Genomic DNA, 16,197 nt, shown 5'->3' on the forward strand with positions numbered 1-16,197 from the left:
GTACAGAGATCCAGATGATAAATACATATTATGCAGCAGTAGAAGAAACCTCTCTGGCTCTATAAATGACAAATTCTTCTGTGGTTGTGTTGAAGGAACTGATACGGAGCCTGGCAGGAAACATGGATATATGTTTTACAAAGCATGTGTTTCACTAAGTCGCATGTGCATTTTTAGTTCATCGTTTAGCGCTGTCAGGTGTTTAACATACAGTAAACTTAATGTAATGGATAAAGCTGATGCCTTTCATGACGATCACCGGTTCAAGGCTCACTGTGATAGAGTGATTAATAATAAAACTGTTCCAAATGAATGTTATTGATCGTCCTGTAAATTTTCTAATTTCTTTTAAAAAAAAAAAAAGGTATTTAAGTTTGAAATGTTTTGGTTTTCGTATAACTCTGATTCATGCCTTTACAAACTAAATAAAGAAACTATCTTTGTTTTCTTGACTGAATAAACAAACTGACCTTAAAGGACAACACAATTTCATACTGTTTTACTTTGTTTATATTTGGCGGACCCTGCCACCTTTCTAGCTTCAAGCAGTGTTCTGGAGACATTATTTTCCTCTGAGAGTTTGCATTTCTTCACCAAAACAACACAGTGCCCCTTTTAAATGTCAATAAAAGAGAATGAAATGATTGCAAATTCTTTTTGACCTCAGTCGAATACAGCACAAGAGACATGATATTTACAGTTAAAACTGATAAACGTAATTATCTTTTTCAATTACACCCTCATTCTGAATTTGATGCCTGCAACATGTTCCACAAATGTTGGCACAGCGCATGTTTACCACTATTAGACATCACCCTTGCTTTAATAAGCATTTGGGAACTCACATGCTAATTGTTGAAGTTTTGCTTGATATGCGACTTCAGTTGTTCAACATCGTACGTTGAAAAATGTTGTTTTGTGACTGTTGTGGTTTTTTGCGGTTCATAATGCATCACACATTTTCATTCTGTTGCGACAAAGCCACGCTGTTGTAACGTGCAGAATGTGTGTGAATGTATTAATGTTTATAAATGTGTACAGTCATGATTCTCTTCTCTTAGTTTGCACCTCTTTTCCTTTTTTATATTGTAGGTCTGTCATATTGGGGTTTTTGTGAAAACACTTAGGGATTGTGAAATCCCTAAATTCCCTGCAATTGTGCATTGAGAAGTGTTTTTAAACTGTTGGACTATTTGCTCATCCAGCTTTTGGGTGGTGAACCTCGCCTCATCCTGGCTACTGAGCCTTTTGAGTATGCTCCTTTCATTTCCAATCATGATACTATCACCTGTTACCAATTCACCTGTTTACCTGGTGGTGTCGTTTGAGCATTTAACAACTTTCACAGTCCTTTGTTGATCCTCTCGAGACATGTTTGAAACATGTTGCTGGCATGAAATTCAGAATAAGCATAGATTTACAAACATCGATTAAAATGATAAGGTAAAACATTAAATATGGTGTCTTTATACTGAGTTTATAAACAGCTTTAAAAATGTCTCCGAACCAGTCTCTACAAATCCCCTGCAAGAGGATTGTAATTTATTCTTCTGTATATAGCTTTAAAGGTGCTAAATAAATAAAGTTTGACTTACTAAAAAACAACTAAAGAACTAAAAAACATTATTCACATGTTGGTGCTACAATGTGGAGAAAAGCCTATTTGACATGTATGACAATATTTTTCTTTGTTTGGGTGGTGTGACAGTATGACACAGAGCCTGAAAGTGGGTGTGTCTGAGAAAAAGTGTGAGAGTTGGCAACCCTGCTTTTAGCCATTTGTACAATCTGTGTGCTCAGTTCAGGATGGATATGAAGCAGTGTATTGTGCAGCTGTTGGTCCAGCCATCTAGAGGACTTGCAGATGAGAAGTTCAGTGTCCTGGTCCAGAAAGCACCACCTGGTTTCCAGCTGACCGTCCACGCCTTCCACAAGTGTGAAATTGGACAAAGCTGGGAGGCGTTTGGTCACTACACTGCTGACGCCACAGGGGCTGTGAATGGTAAAGTTAGGTTTAGTGAAATCCTGAAATTGCAATCTAAAGAATGAACATCAAATAAGGAATAATTCTTCATGCCTTTAACTTTGCAGTTTCAGAGGATCCCAGTCTGGGTGGGACATATTATGGGGTTGAACAGATGGGTCTAATGTGGAGCCTCAGACCAGTTCCAGGCAGCAAACCTGGGCTCAGGTAGGCCAACAAGGACAGAGCTACTGTATGTTAATCAATACAGAATCAGTCATCAGTATCAGAGTTGACTCTTTCCCATCATCCCTAAGGTTAAGGAAGATGAATGTCCAGACTCCCATGGAGGTCACAATCTCAGTGTACCAGGGTCACCAGACTGAAGGCTTCATGGATCAGGTGCCGCTGGCCGGTGTGGTGGTGGAGCGCTGGTACATGGCGCCCGGTGTCAAAAGGATCCCGATCACAGAGGATGGACTCTCTGCGACCCTCTTCCTGCCCCCAGGTAGGACCACAGGAGAGTCTGGAGGACGGTGTGTCAGGTGACATTCTGAGCAACAGTATCCAATAGACCACCATTAAACATGAAAGTTAACTTCAGCAGTTAATTTAGTCACAATTGACTGATACTGTTGGAATAACCAAGTGAAAAATGAGAATAGTGAAACCCTCAAAAAGGTTTTTGATAAAGCTTATCCCAGAGTTGCAGGAACCTCACAGGAAGTTGTGTAAACTGTGAACTGTGTTTGTTGTCTGAAGGACCGGGACCTTTCCCCGGCCTCTTCGATCTGTGGGGGGGATCAGGGAAGTTGGTGGAGTACCGTTCAGCGCTGCTGGCCTCTCACGGCATCGCCTCCCTGGTCCTCGACTACATTACACCTAAAATTACCATGGAAACTGGGAAGATGGTGGACCTCCAGTACTTTGAGGTAAACTGAATGAGCATTTAAATGACACTAAATGAAACTGCAGAGGTTGTCGGGGACATTAAGCGTCATCACACAGAAGACTCATCTACTCACTTGTCTGCCTTCACGGCGAACTTCAGCTGCAAACTGTTATTGATAAGCCTACAAATACGTCATCCCTGCACCACTCTATAAAGTTTTAATATTTTAGCAAACAACTGCCTATTTTCACCTTTCATCTCTAACCGAATCAACGTCTTTGTATTCACTGAAACAATCTCCACCAGCATCCAAACCTTTAGGAGAAAACACGAGCAGCCAATCACAGTTCTTGTTGTCTGAATAGCCTCGACCTTTCATTACAAAGGTAGATATCATCTAACAAATATGATATCTACCTTTAAAAGATCTACTATGGATAACTTTGAATAATGAAATATACATTTTCACTTGCATAATATACAGAAGACATGGGGCGCCCTGAGGTCAGGCTAAAGTTCATGAATTGCAACCTGCTTACCAGTTATTTTCATAAATTTTGGGTGTAAAGTAGAGATAGTGTGTCTGTTATCTGTGTGTATGTTGACATGTTAATAAAACCATAAAAGCTTGTTCAGAGGTTCATTCAACCACACTCAGATCAAAGACTGCTCAAAGTTGAAAGATATGGTGTGACCTGATGTAAAACCACCACTGACTCGCTCGGCTGTCGCTGAAAGGGAGTGTTAGGCCACATTCACTGGATTCCTCTCAGCTGACTGTCCCGGGGCTCTAGGCCCGGCCGTAATGGTGTATTAATGCGTTAAAACACCAAAGTTACAAACAAGCTAACCAATCTAGGCAGTGGTAGATAGTAGCGGTTCCCATGTTCTGCAAGGTAAATGGATATTAATCCCTCATATACAGCAGTCTGTCTGTGCAGGGAGCGGTTGAGGTCACTCATCCCAAGTCAACTTTGTCATACTGTCTAATTTTTGTGTCCTTTGTCACAGAATAGAATAGAATAACTTTATTGTCCAGCCGGAGCAGGAAAAAGCAAACACAAACATGTCTACAGGATTAAAAACAAAAACAAGTCACATCACATCAATGAAACAAAGATCTCTCAACTTTACATCAAGATATCAACCTTGATATGGAAAAAATTATGTCACTTTTTCGCTGTGTGAATATAAAAATAAATCAGTTTGAAAAACAGAAAGCAGAATAAATGTTATGATCTGTGACAGAAGGCAGGACAGGTTGTTTTTTTTTATAAACACAAAGAGCCACTTTCATCCGGCTGTGTCAAGTAAAGTTACTTTTATTCATGAGGCCAAAAAATGACTAATTTAAGAAACCTCAGTTAAAGCATCACAGGTATGATCCTCCTACCAGGACAGATATACAAATTATTTTTCAAGATTTAAACAAGACAAAGATAACTTAACTGACATTCTTAAAACATGACTCCACAACGAAAGTCACCTGACACTGAGAAATGAAAGTCAAAGATCACACAAAGATTACTACAGCCTGCTTTACAACAATAGACCAGCTGCCAAGTGTAATCAGAGCTGGTTTATGGTAGTAACTTCCTGCCGATAGAGACATTTTATGAAAACAGTTCAATTAAAACCAGTTGTCACCGTCACAGGATTTAGACCCACGAGATATGCAGAAAGATGTACAATGCTTTACCCTCTACAATATTGAGGATAATAGTTAATATAAAGATGAAAATCCACACAAGCTTAAACAAAATGTTCAAAGACTGTCATCTGTGTTACAGCTGTTTGTTTTCTGACATGTTTCCCTGTTGCAGAAGGCCTATAAAGTTCTGGAGCAGCACCCTCAGGTCCTCAGCAGCAGGATTGGCATGTTGGGTCTTTCGATGGGTGCCGGCATGACCCTCAAACTGGCTGTTTACTCCCAAGTTATTAAAGTAAGGATTCTGCAGCGGAAAGTTAATTTCATTGTCTTGACAATACCTGACAGATACCTGAATAATCTACTTGAGTCCAGGAACAAATGATTTGTACTTCGTTACTTCCCACTTCTGTATGCAAGTACAAACTCATCAAAAGACGCCTCAGATCTGCAGACAGACAGTTGTGCGTCGTTCAGGTGACACCTGAGAGGACGTCTCATTTCATCAAACGTGTTTTCTTGAGTATTGCGTTATTTCATCGCGTGTTGCTCTTCTGTTGGAGGAACTCAGAGAGAGAAGACAAGGAGACATTTAAGACAAACAGGACGCTGTTTCTAGCTGACAACAACAAAAACATTGGCGACAATTTACTTCAGTTCCGCAAGTGAATCCACTGGATCTCACTGATTCTGTTAAAATTCTTTTTTTCTCCCCGTTTTCCACAATAATTAATATTATTTAACAATTAATTAATTAACATTTTCATTGTTTTCATTGGTATCTCTGCTCAATGTTGTTGACTCTCTTAGCTTATGATCAGATTGTGTTTCCCCACAAAGTTTATTTTTACATATTACTACTCAGTATTTTGTATAGTTTCCTGTCTTGCGTCACTCATTGGATCTTTGTTGTTTACAGTAAAATTCTGTTGGTGTGGTCTCTCAGCTCAGGTGTGCGGTGTCCTTTGGTGGGAGTCACGTGCAGCCGGTTGAGGGATCTGTGGAACAACTGCTGGGTTTCTATTTTAAGTAAGTTAATCTGCTGTTTTCTTATTTTGTCATAAAATACATAAAATACATATATGTGTTTGTTTAAAGTCAAGGACAGAAAGATGAGGAGGTGAACACACTTCATCTGGTTTTGGTCAGAAGTAATTCAAGAAGAAGAAGAAGAATTTAAAAACTTTTTTGTCCGGTCAGAAACACTGACAGGATTCGTTTCAATGAGGAGAACGAGGCGATCTACCGAGATCTGTCTCTGCCGATCCCCTCTGACCCCTCACTCAAAGTGGATGTGAGTCCCACCAACCTTATACAGTTCATTTGCGCAGTTGTCTTTCATATTGTTCTGTTATATTTGCTTTTGACATATCAGAAAAAGCTGAAATGCTTCTGCATTTGTCTCTGAGCAGGTGGGACGACTCAAGTGTCCTCTGTTGGTGGTTCTGGGTGACGACGATCAGAACACTCCCTCCTATGAGTCCGCAATGGACGTGAGTTTACTGACTTGATAAATATCCTGTGTGACTAACATTTCTATAATTCGAAAGATGTCTTGCAGTAGCTTTGCTCAGTAAAAACAATATTAAAGTTAAAATACATTTCCAAATCCATATCTAAAGTGTGCAGTTTAAAAAAAAAGAAAAAAAGCTGACAAATATTAGATTAGCTTTTTACTTTTTGTTTTTCCAGATGAAGGAAATGATGGAGCGGGCGGGGAATAACCACCTGCTCACTATCCTGTCGTATCCGAACGCCGGTCACATGATTGAACCTCCGTACATGCCATATGCGCGAGGCGGTACCTATAGAACGCTTGACACACATGAGAGAGGTCAGTTCACCTTCAAACTGGGAAACTGTAGATGGTGACAGAATCTGAAACTGAATTATTCAAGGTTTAGATGCCAAAATCAGGACTTCAGACTTGGGTTTTGACGGCTGTTTCTGTTTCCTGATGTCTTTGCAGTGAAGGTTCTGTGGGGCGGAGAGATGGTGGCACATTCTCGGGCTCAGGAGGACGCCTGGAGGAAGACGCTGGTCTTTCTGAGGGAGAATCTGTTCGGCAACAACCAAGGCAACAAATAACAATTACAGAGAATTAGAGGTTCAGGAAGTGAAAGTCTCATTCATTTTCATGCTCATAGCTTCAGCTAAAAGCTAAAGATTTCACTTTAGAGGAAACTGACGATACAGTCTGCAGCTCAGATCGATTCACTTTTCAGTTCTGGGTTAATATTGGAGTAATTCAGCAACATTAGGGCGGTGTCCTTACTCCAAACTACAATGATATTCGCTCTGTGCCTCTTCTCCATGCCAACAGTGGCAGAGGCTCATGGGTATTGTAGTATTCAGAGCTGTCTGCTAAACTAATGTAGAAAACATGATTGCTCAGAAACAAAGTTGAATTAAGTAGAACTACTTGCAATAACATACATTTCTTGGTTGGTTACATCATCCGGGAGAGTCCTGTGTTTCTGTGCAAAGTAACATCGAGGATTTCTTTGAAAGAAAAAGAAGAAAAAATGTGTAAATGGGAATGCAGAGCGGACAAAAACACACAATAAAATACTGAATGAATAAGAATGTCTCTGGGAATCCAATTTTTATGCATAGGTTTAATCCTTGACGATTAAAATATAGGTACAGACGTCACCTTTCCTGTGTTGTCATGTTTGACAATGAGAAATTTGTCCAGAATCTTGTCCAGCTTTACACTTGAAAACTTAACACCTCCTGTTTTTCCAAGCAGCTCAACACTTAACGATGGACCACATGCATCACTACAACAGACACATTGTACAACAAGTTGTTGTTTAGGTACATTTCCCATAGCTCAAGGATCATTCCCTGGATCCTTGACACTCAACGCAAATAATCTCACACCATGTTATTGTGTCTAACCTCACATGGGGGAAAATAAAGGCTCAAAAAAATATCCCCTTCTACAAAGTCGGATCAAAACAGGGTGATACAAAAAATAAATGAAAACCAACAATAAAAAAAAGTGCCCATGTAACAGTGGAGAGTGTAATACAGAACCAGGACTTGGCCTATATAGTGCAATTAGGCTATAGCTTATATCTCCATTTCTTTGTATAAAACAGTTATACTACTATACTGTACCTCTATTTCTTTGCTCTTCTATTGTATTCAGCAGAGGCTGAGCAACCCAGCCTCCTTCCTTCTCATTTATTTTCATGACAAAATGAACATGGAAACACTACAAAGGCAAAACAAGACAAATTAATAGAACTACAACATATAAAACATGGACTGTCCTCATTGCTTCTGTTTCTTTGCACTGAGCCAGTTGCTCAAACAGAGAAGCCTGTTTACATTTTCGGATGAGCCCTGCCTGGATTTTCTTATTTTCTGACTTTGTTGCTGCTCGGGACACTTTGCCAACCCAAAATGTGACTATTTGACATCCTGGGAATGAGACTCAACAATCAACTGTCTTTGTGGTGTGTTTAGGAACAGCTGGGACAAAATCTACCGATTCTACCTTTTACTTTAATAGTCTTTAAGTTATATTAATATGACGTGAGCTTCATTTAGCTTTGCACAGTAATGGTCAGTAGAAAAGTCTGTACTTTTACTTTTACTTGAGTAAAGAAGTTTTATCAGAGTCTCAGAACCAAAGTATCTGAACTTCTACTGGAGGAAAGAAGTGTGGACTTTTGCCACCTCTGCTAAATGTAGCTTAACATATGCTGAACTTGGTTAGTATTTGTGGTAAATTGCGGTTCATTAGTTATTGTTGCTCTGAATGTCACACCCACAACACACCTCCCTCCACACTTTCATCATTTACTATTCTCACTTCACTGGGTCGAGCCTCAGTCTCCTCTCAAGGCAACATCACCACTCAGTCTGGACACAAGATGGCGCCACAGAGTAACCAAGACTCCAGATTTACTCTGATGTGTTTAAAGAGCAGCTCCACACTGGATCCTGTATGGACGATTCCTGTTTGTATTAACTTAAAACGACACAGAATCAAAATTTGGTTGCAATAAGTGAAAACAAGTCAAGATATTCATTTTGGGTAAAGCAAATGTTTATTCTTTATATAGGATCCAGTGTGGAGCTGCTCTTTAAACATAGTAAACCAGTAAACCTGGATTCTTGGTTACTCTATGACAGAGTGATGACGTTAACTTGAGAGGAGACAGAGGCTCGACCCAGCGAACTGAAGTGTCAGTTCACCAAACCTGAAGGAGACAGCTGTGAGGTCTGAAGCTGTTCCCAGTCAGCTTGTACAGTAAGTGTTTAAACATAATTAAAGGTATAAATAAGTACTTTAAAGTTTCATGCACCATTAGACTGGAATGATTCACATAGAATGACTTCAAGACTTCTTAACTTGTTTAACTCAAATGGTAAATGGACTTGCATTTCTATAGCACTTTCCCAGTCTACTGACTGCTCAAAGCGCTTTACAACACTGCTGGCTGTCATGCAATGTGTCAGCTGCTCATCAGGAGCAATTTGAGGTTCAGTATCTTGCTCAAGGACACTTCGACATGCAGCTGTACCCGCTCTACCTCCTGAGCTACAGCCACCCACAAATGAACTTGTATTTACCTTCATTTTGACCTTGTACAGGTAGACTCAGTACTTTGATATGATATTTTTTCCAGCAGTGTTGGTTTAGTTTATTTCTTGTTAATTTTGTAAAGATGACACTTTAAACAGAGATGCACACAGATGTATTGGTGTGTGAGTGTGTGTGTGTGTGTGTGTGTGTGTGTGTGTGTGTGTGTGTGTGTGTGTTTGTGTGGTGTGGGACTGTGGGACAGCCCTTTCATGTATAAGCTTGCCAATGTAAGAAAGGGACATGCTTCCAGTACATGTCCTCTTCACTTGGGCCTCGTCCCTAATTGCACCATGGTAAGTTAATTGTTTGAATACATTAAGATGCCAACATGGTGATGTTTCCTGTTGGAGAATGTTTAGTCAGTGTACCATGGTAAGTTCACTTACTCCTTTCTGGTTATGTTGTTCAGAATGTGCTCAGTTAAAGCAGAAACTGTTGATTTCTTGTAAGGACACAGCAGAGGAAGGACAGTTGTCAACAGAACTTTATTATTCTGAACAACTTGATACATTTATATATGAACAGGTAAACATAATGAATACGACTCTGCTGAATAATGTGCTGTTAAAGTTTGACGTTCAGCAGTTGAACTTGCGCCAACAAGTAAGTTTGTATTTTATTTTTATATTCACCCTGGGGCAAGATAGTTGACACCTCCATCCAAACCTTTCATTACCTGCACATTTAACCTTTCAACGGTATCAGAAAGCAGAAGGCTTGTCTTGTCTTGGCTAACACTGGGTGTAAATCATCTGTGTAGCTAATTAGCAGTTAGCGAGGCACATGATTTATCTGTCTGTCTACACATGATCTGCAACATGCTGGGACAAAATGACACAAAGAAAGGAATTATCTGATATTAATTAGGTAATTCCTTTCTTACATTTGCCTTATTTACAAGAGGAGACAGATACAGTACTTAGAGTATGTCATAGATCTCATTTCAGTTCATCAAGTTTCCCCAAACTCACCAACTCACAGAATTCAGTGATTTTTTAAGGGAGTTTGTTATTACATTGGACTGTTTGGCAGTCAGTGTTTTCTCGTCTCACAGCTAAATCGCCTCTTCCTTTTTCTTTGATCCTCCACAATGTTGCAGCAGCTCATCTTTGGCCAGATTCTGGTTTGGTACCGACCGTATTTCTACAACTTCAGCTGGCGTCTGTAGCTAAACTCAAACTGACTTCAGGAGCTATTCTGAGTAGAGTGTGCGCATTTTATGTGTGTTCAGTTCAGGATGGACATGAAGCAGTGTATTGTGAAGCTGTTGGTCCAGCCGTCCAGAGGGCTTGTGGATGAGAAGTTTATTGTCCTGGTCCAGAAAGCTGCACCTGGTTTTCAGCTGACAGTTCACGCCCACCACAAGTGTGAAGATGGACACAGCTGGGAGGCTTTTGGTCACTACATCAGCAACACCACTGGAACTGTAAACGGTAACTGGTTCAACGCCTCAGTCTAGAAAATCCAGGAAATGTAATTAAGAAATGTTTGCACGTAGAGAAGCGTTTGTGAATCATTATGATCATCAAATAATGATCATTTTCATGCCATTGACTTTCCAGTTTCAGAGGATCCCAGTCTGGGTGGGACATATTCTGGGGTTGAACAGATGGGTCTACTGTGGAGCCTCAGACCAGTTCCAGGCAGCAAACCTGGGCTCAGGTAGGTCAGGAAGGACAGAGCTATGTTAATCAATACAGAATCAGTCATCAGAATCAGAGTTGACTCTTTCCCATCAACCCTAAGGTTAAGGAAGACGAATGTCCAGACTCCCATGGAAGTCACAATCTCAGTGTACCAGGGTCACCAGACTGAGGGCTTCATGGATCTGGTGCCGCTGGCCAGTGTGGTGGTGGAGCGCTGGTACATGGCACCCGGCGTCCGCAGGATCCCGATCACAGAGGATGGACTCACTGCGACCCTCTTCCTGCCCCCAGGTAGGACCACAGGAGAGTCTGGAGGGAGGTGTGTTGTGGGTGTGACATTCAACAATAACTAATGAACTGGATTTACCATGAATGCTACCCAAGTTCAGCATAGGTTAAGTGACATTTAGCAGAGGTGGCAAAAGTCCACACTTCTTTCCTCCAGTAGAAATTCAGATACTGTGGTTCTGAAACTCTGGTAAAAGTAGAAGTACTGATTCAACATCTTTACTCAAGATTGAGTTGTTATCTTGTGTTTCTGCCCTTTACAGTAAAGGTATTTACAATTTGTTGATTGTTGAGTCTCATTCCCAGGATGTCAAATACTCACATTTTGGGTTGGTAAAGTGTCCCGAGCAGCAACAAAGTGAGAAAATAATAAGAAAATCCAGGCAGAGAGCAGCAGGGTCTCTGCAGATATTAGACAGTAACACACCTTTTCTCCCCACTGCAGTCTCTCTCTCAAAAATTCAAGATTAATGAGCCTTTTGTGTGCACAGAAAGAGTCTCTATAGTTGTGGAGCTAAACTGTGAACTGTTTCTGCTGTTTTGACTTGTGTGAAGGACCAGGACCTTTCCCTGGCCTCTTGGATCTGTGGGGGGGTGAAGGGAAGTTGTTGGAGTATCGTGCGTCTCTGCTGGCCTCCTATGGCATTGCGTCCTTAGGCCTCGACTACCTGACACCTAAAATCACCAAGGAAACTGGGAAGTTGATGGACACACAGTACTTTGAGGTAAATTATAAAAATCTTTTCAGATATCATTGATACACAAGAAAGACAACAACGTCACAGACTGGTCTTCATTCAGTCCACTCTTATTACTCCCACAATGTTTCTAACTGCATACCGATTAAGTTAAGTTAATAATTCTCTTCAGCTGTTTTTCCAAGAGTCCTGAAGACTGTAGTCTCAGTAATTAATAGCTGCAGGCCCATTTCAAACCCACCTTTTACAGGAAAGTAAAATCAGTGATAAGGTCCATTTAAAGACCTCTGATCTTGGTGCAAAAAATGATTTCTAACTTTAACAGTTTTTCAGTCTGGATGTAGACCACACCACAAAACTGAGATTGCACTCATTTAAGTTTGAATGACATTTGTCTGAGCAGTGATGCTTGATGAGCAGCATCAAAAAATTTGGTTTGAATGTCGTTTCCCACCAGTGCCTGTCCCACCCGGTCCCAGTCCCAAAGGATTTTGTTGGTCAAATGTATATATGTATATTTATATATCTTAGAAATCTGTCCTTGGTGAGAAAAGGCTTTAAGACTGGATTTAAAGGGCATGTAATACAGAAAGAGCAATACTTTGTCCTCTGTGCTAGCTTTGCCAGCTTGGTTTATGCAGATTAATATAAAGCATGAAAATCCACACGAGCTAAAAGTTCTATTTTGTTTAATTCCTTTGCAGCCTGTAGCTGAAACACTTTGTTTTCTGACATGTTTTCCTGCTGCAGACAGCCTACAGAGTCCTGGAGCAGCATCCTCAGGTCCTCAGCAGCAGGATCGGCATGTTGGGGCTTTCGCTGGGCGCCAGTATGACTCTTAAAATGGCTGTTTACTCCCAAGTTATAAAGGTAAGACTGCTATAGCTGAAAGCTACTGTCATCATCTTGGCGTAGCTCCACTTCCCTAATGAATGTTAGTGGTATGTAAGAGTTTGAAACTGAGCTTCAGGCACTGTTGCTGGAATTGGTACAACAGTGAGACCTATGGGGCCCTACTTCAAGTGTTATGGTAATTAAAAATGGGAACGACTAAGTCAGCACAGTATTCAGACAGTAAATCACATTATATGTGCAGGTTCAAACTCGTCAAATGTGCCTCAGAGCTTTTTCTGCCTGTTAACTGACAGATGATTCGTCAGAAACACGTCTCTTCAGATGACACCTGAGACCAAATTAAGTCTCATTTCACCAAAAACATATTTTCTTGAGTTCTGCATTTTCCTTTACGTGGGAGGGACTCAACACATAACATTTTTATACATTTCTACTTTGTCATATTGTGTAGTGTGCAGTGTGTCCTGCGTCACTTATTGGATCTTCCACACAAGGTTTGCAAAAATGGTGAGGACCCAAAAACAGACACAGAGACAGGAAGACATAACAAAAATCAATCTTCAATAATAAGCGGATATAAGGTCCAAAATCCACGCAACAAAAGACAGACAAGCAGAAGCCAGTGACTTAAAGGCAACAAGGAGAAGAAGTAATTGTGTGTGTGTGTGTGTGTGTGTGTGTGTGTGTGTGTGTGTGTGTGTGTGTGTGTGCGTGTGTGTGTGTGTGTGGTCCCAGCTCAGGTGTGCAGTGTGTATTAGTGGGAGTCATGTGCAGCCGGTTGACGGATCTTTGCAGCAATTCCTGGATTTCTGCCGCAAGTAAGTTTTTCTTTTATTATTCACTTGATTATTTTTGCTCAATAACTCAACCACTGATCCTCCTCCTGCTCCCCAGAGAGTCAAACCTGACTAATGACGTATATGTATGTATAAATTACAGAAACGCAGGGAAGAGACGCATCAATAAGGACAATGAGATGATCATTCGAGGTCTGCTGCTGCCCATCCCCACCGACCCCACACTCAAAGTGGATGTGAGTACCACCAGCCACCACGCGTCTTTTCATTATGCAGTTAGTTTTTCAGTTTAGTAATCCTGATTTTGATCTCAAAATGTTTTAATTGCATTTTTGTTTTTATTTAATTGTAAAATCTCTCCCAAAGAATTCAACTGGGAATATTGTGGCTGAGTGGTATGCGTCTTAACCACAAAGCCCCTATTATTTATTTCTAGTTTAAAACCATTTCTGAGGTCTACAGATACATGCAGCTGGTTCTATAGGTGACGGTCAGTGACACTTAAAGCATCACCACCTCCTGCAATAAGGATTTTGATCAGGCTAGTCTAGACCAATCCCCCTGGAAGAGCGCCAGGCTTTGAAGCCAACTTTCATTGTGGCCAAACCGTGTAATTACAACTTCTCGTGATGCACTGGGGCCCAAAAAGGCTGTAAAGAAGCGACTGTGAAATGGTGGATAACTTTTTGAGAGCATCACAACATCACAGCCCATTATAATTTCAGCCATTCGGTCAGATAACATTTGGAAAGTCTAGAAGAGCCTCAAGATTAAATCATTTCGTTCCCATTCAATGTTAGCCGGGCACTAAACCGGAAGTTATCCAGCGGACGTCTCATGGCACACACTCTCTGAGCCACACAAATACAGAAGATCAGTGTAATTTTATACACAGGAAGCTGAGCCTTCTCAGCTCCAGGAAATTTTTCTTACTTTAACATAGCGAGAAAATGTGTTCTTCAAATAATGCATGTATGTTGATGAAATGTATGTTGATCTGGTGTATTTAGGTGTCTGGTACCTGAGTGAGAACAACTTGATGTGGAGGGAGCTTAATTATAGTTCAGCAGTTATGGGTGGTTTATAATTTAGAGTGATACGGGGCTAGTTCGATGTTAGATTAGGCTTGATTGAATTAAAGGGGGCTGTTGAGAGGTTTGTGCTCGACTGTGAGCGATTCTAGTTAATACTATTTTGAAACACAGCTGTTTGCAGGATACATCGTGATGAGGTTAATGTATCTATTTGTGACTCTTTGATTAATAACTGTAATATGACGACTGTGATCAAAGTAAACTTTGTTTTATTGCTGTTTGTCTCTGAGCAGGTGGGACAACTCAAGTGTCCTCTGTTGCTGGTTGTGGGTGACGATGATCAGAACTGGCCCGCCCAGGAGTCCGCACTGGACGTGAGTTTACTGACATGACAACATCCTGTGTGACTAACACATTTTGTCCAAAGGTTTGAAGTTGCAGGATTAAACTTAACTGAAGCTGAGAGGAAACTGAATGTTTATATAGGTTTTTTTAGGGAGTCCTGACAAATATGACATTAATATTTTCACTTCCTGTTTTTAGATGAAGCAAATGATGGAGCGGGCGGGGAATATCCACCTGCTGACCGTCCTGTTGTATCCAAACGCTGGTCACCTGATTGAACCTCCGTACACGCCGCACCTCCGAGCCAGCTCCTTTAACTCAGTCCAAGCAGATGAGGAGGGTAGGTTTATCTTCACACGGGAACCTGCAGACAGTGACTGGAACTGAATGACTGGAGGTTTACATACAAAAATCAGGACTTCAGACTTTAGTTATGACGGCTGTTTCTGTTTCCTGTTGTCTTGGCAGTGATGGCCCTGTGGGGCGGAGAGATGGTGGCACATTCTCGCGCTCAGGAAGACGCCTGGAGGAAGACGCTGGATTTTCTGAGGGAGAATCTGTTCAGTGCCACAAACCCTGGTGCGACTTCATAGAGTTGTGTAGTGATGACATTTTTTTGTTAGCATCGCCCTGGTTCCCTCGTCAAAAAGCCTGTGAGATTTTTGAATTGGATTTTGGAATATCAACCAAAATAATAAGTTTATGATACTGACACATTTTGTTCAGCCAGATAATCTTCACAGATGAAAACCCCCTTTGTGATTTCTGAAGCGTAAATTAAATTTTTAGAGGTAAAAAGCTAATGTTAGGCTTTAAACAGACTACATCACGGTCACATGACTTAAACGTCACCAGCACTAAGCGTCTTACTACACAATTATTATACATGTTTTCTATAAACCGATCAGTATAAAAGTTTTGAAGTTAGAGCTAAAATAGTTTGTAGCTAAAGTCGGCCTGTAAAGACGGACTAGTGAGTAGATGAGTCGAAAACCTCTGTAGTCTCATTTAGTCACCTGTTGGCAATCTCCGTTTTTAAGACCCGTAAAAACTTTATAATTAAACTGTGGGACGTTTAATGATGTATTTTACATTGCAGAACGAAACTTGTGAATATCTTAAAACTGTAGTAACCACAGACCTTATTTCAGGCATTTAACCAAAAATCAATTAAAAAATCATAGTCTTTGAGACGAGGGAACTGGATGTGCAAAAATGCTAACGGAGTTTTGGATTTAGTCAATTATCAAAATGTACACATTCATAGCCTGCATTTTCTGTGGATTGATTCATAAAGACAAAGATCTGTTCAGGAAACTGTCATCCATCGTTATTTTACTCTGAATTCTGACATCTGTCATACAGTAATGTCAATAATGTCATTACATAATGTCATTACATGAATAAAATACAAAATTAACAAATTAA

At 40.5% G+C, this 16,197-nt stretch overlaps 2 protein-coding genes across 2 annotated transcripts; both read left to right on the plus strand.

The window, feature by feature from the left end:
- Window positions 1-1,806: 1,806 nt before the first annotated feature.
- LOC311263231 (peroxisomal succinyl-coenzyme A thioesterase-like) lies at window positions 1,807-6,591 on the plus strand (the record flags this gene model as incomplete). The annotated part of the gene is made up of 10 exons (XM_084363154.1): window positions 1,807-2,002; window positions 2,092-2,191; window positions 2,281-2,471; window positions 2,726-2,895; window positions 4,679-4,798; window positions 5,450-5,532; window positions 5,704-5,797; window positions 5,916-5,996; window positions 6,196-6,337; window positions 6,473-6,591. 10 exons carry the CDS (start codon window positions 1,807-1,809, stop codon window positions 6,589-6,591), a joined length of 1,296 nt encoding a protein of 431 aa, XP_084219280.1.
- Window positions 6,592-8,691: 2,100 nt separating this feature from the next.
- LOC311263576 (acyl-coenzyme A thioesterase 1-like) lies at window positions 8,692-16,197 on the plus strand. Its single transcript, XM_084363760.1, has 11 exons — window positions 8,692-8,770; window positions 10,338-10,539; window positions 10,669-10,768; window positions 10,853-11,043; window positions 11,596-11,765; window positions 12,489-12,608; window positions 13,329-13,411; window positions 13,533-13,626; window positions 14,718-14,798; window positions 14,968-15,109; window positions 15,238-16,197. Exons 2-11 carry the CDS (start codon window positions 10,344-10,346, stop codon window positions 15,360-15,362), a joined length of 1,302 nt encoding a protein of 433 aa, XP_084219886.1. The 5' UTR covers window positions 8,692-8,770; window positions 10,338-10,343; the 3' UTR covers window positions 15,363-16,197.

Source organism: Pagrus pagrus (genome assembly GCF_965226575.1).
Source record: "Pagrus pagrus genome assembly, chromosome: 10".
Lineage (NCBI taxonomy): Eukaryota > Metazoa > Chordata > Actinopteri > Spariformes > Sparidae > Pagrus > Pagrus pagrus.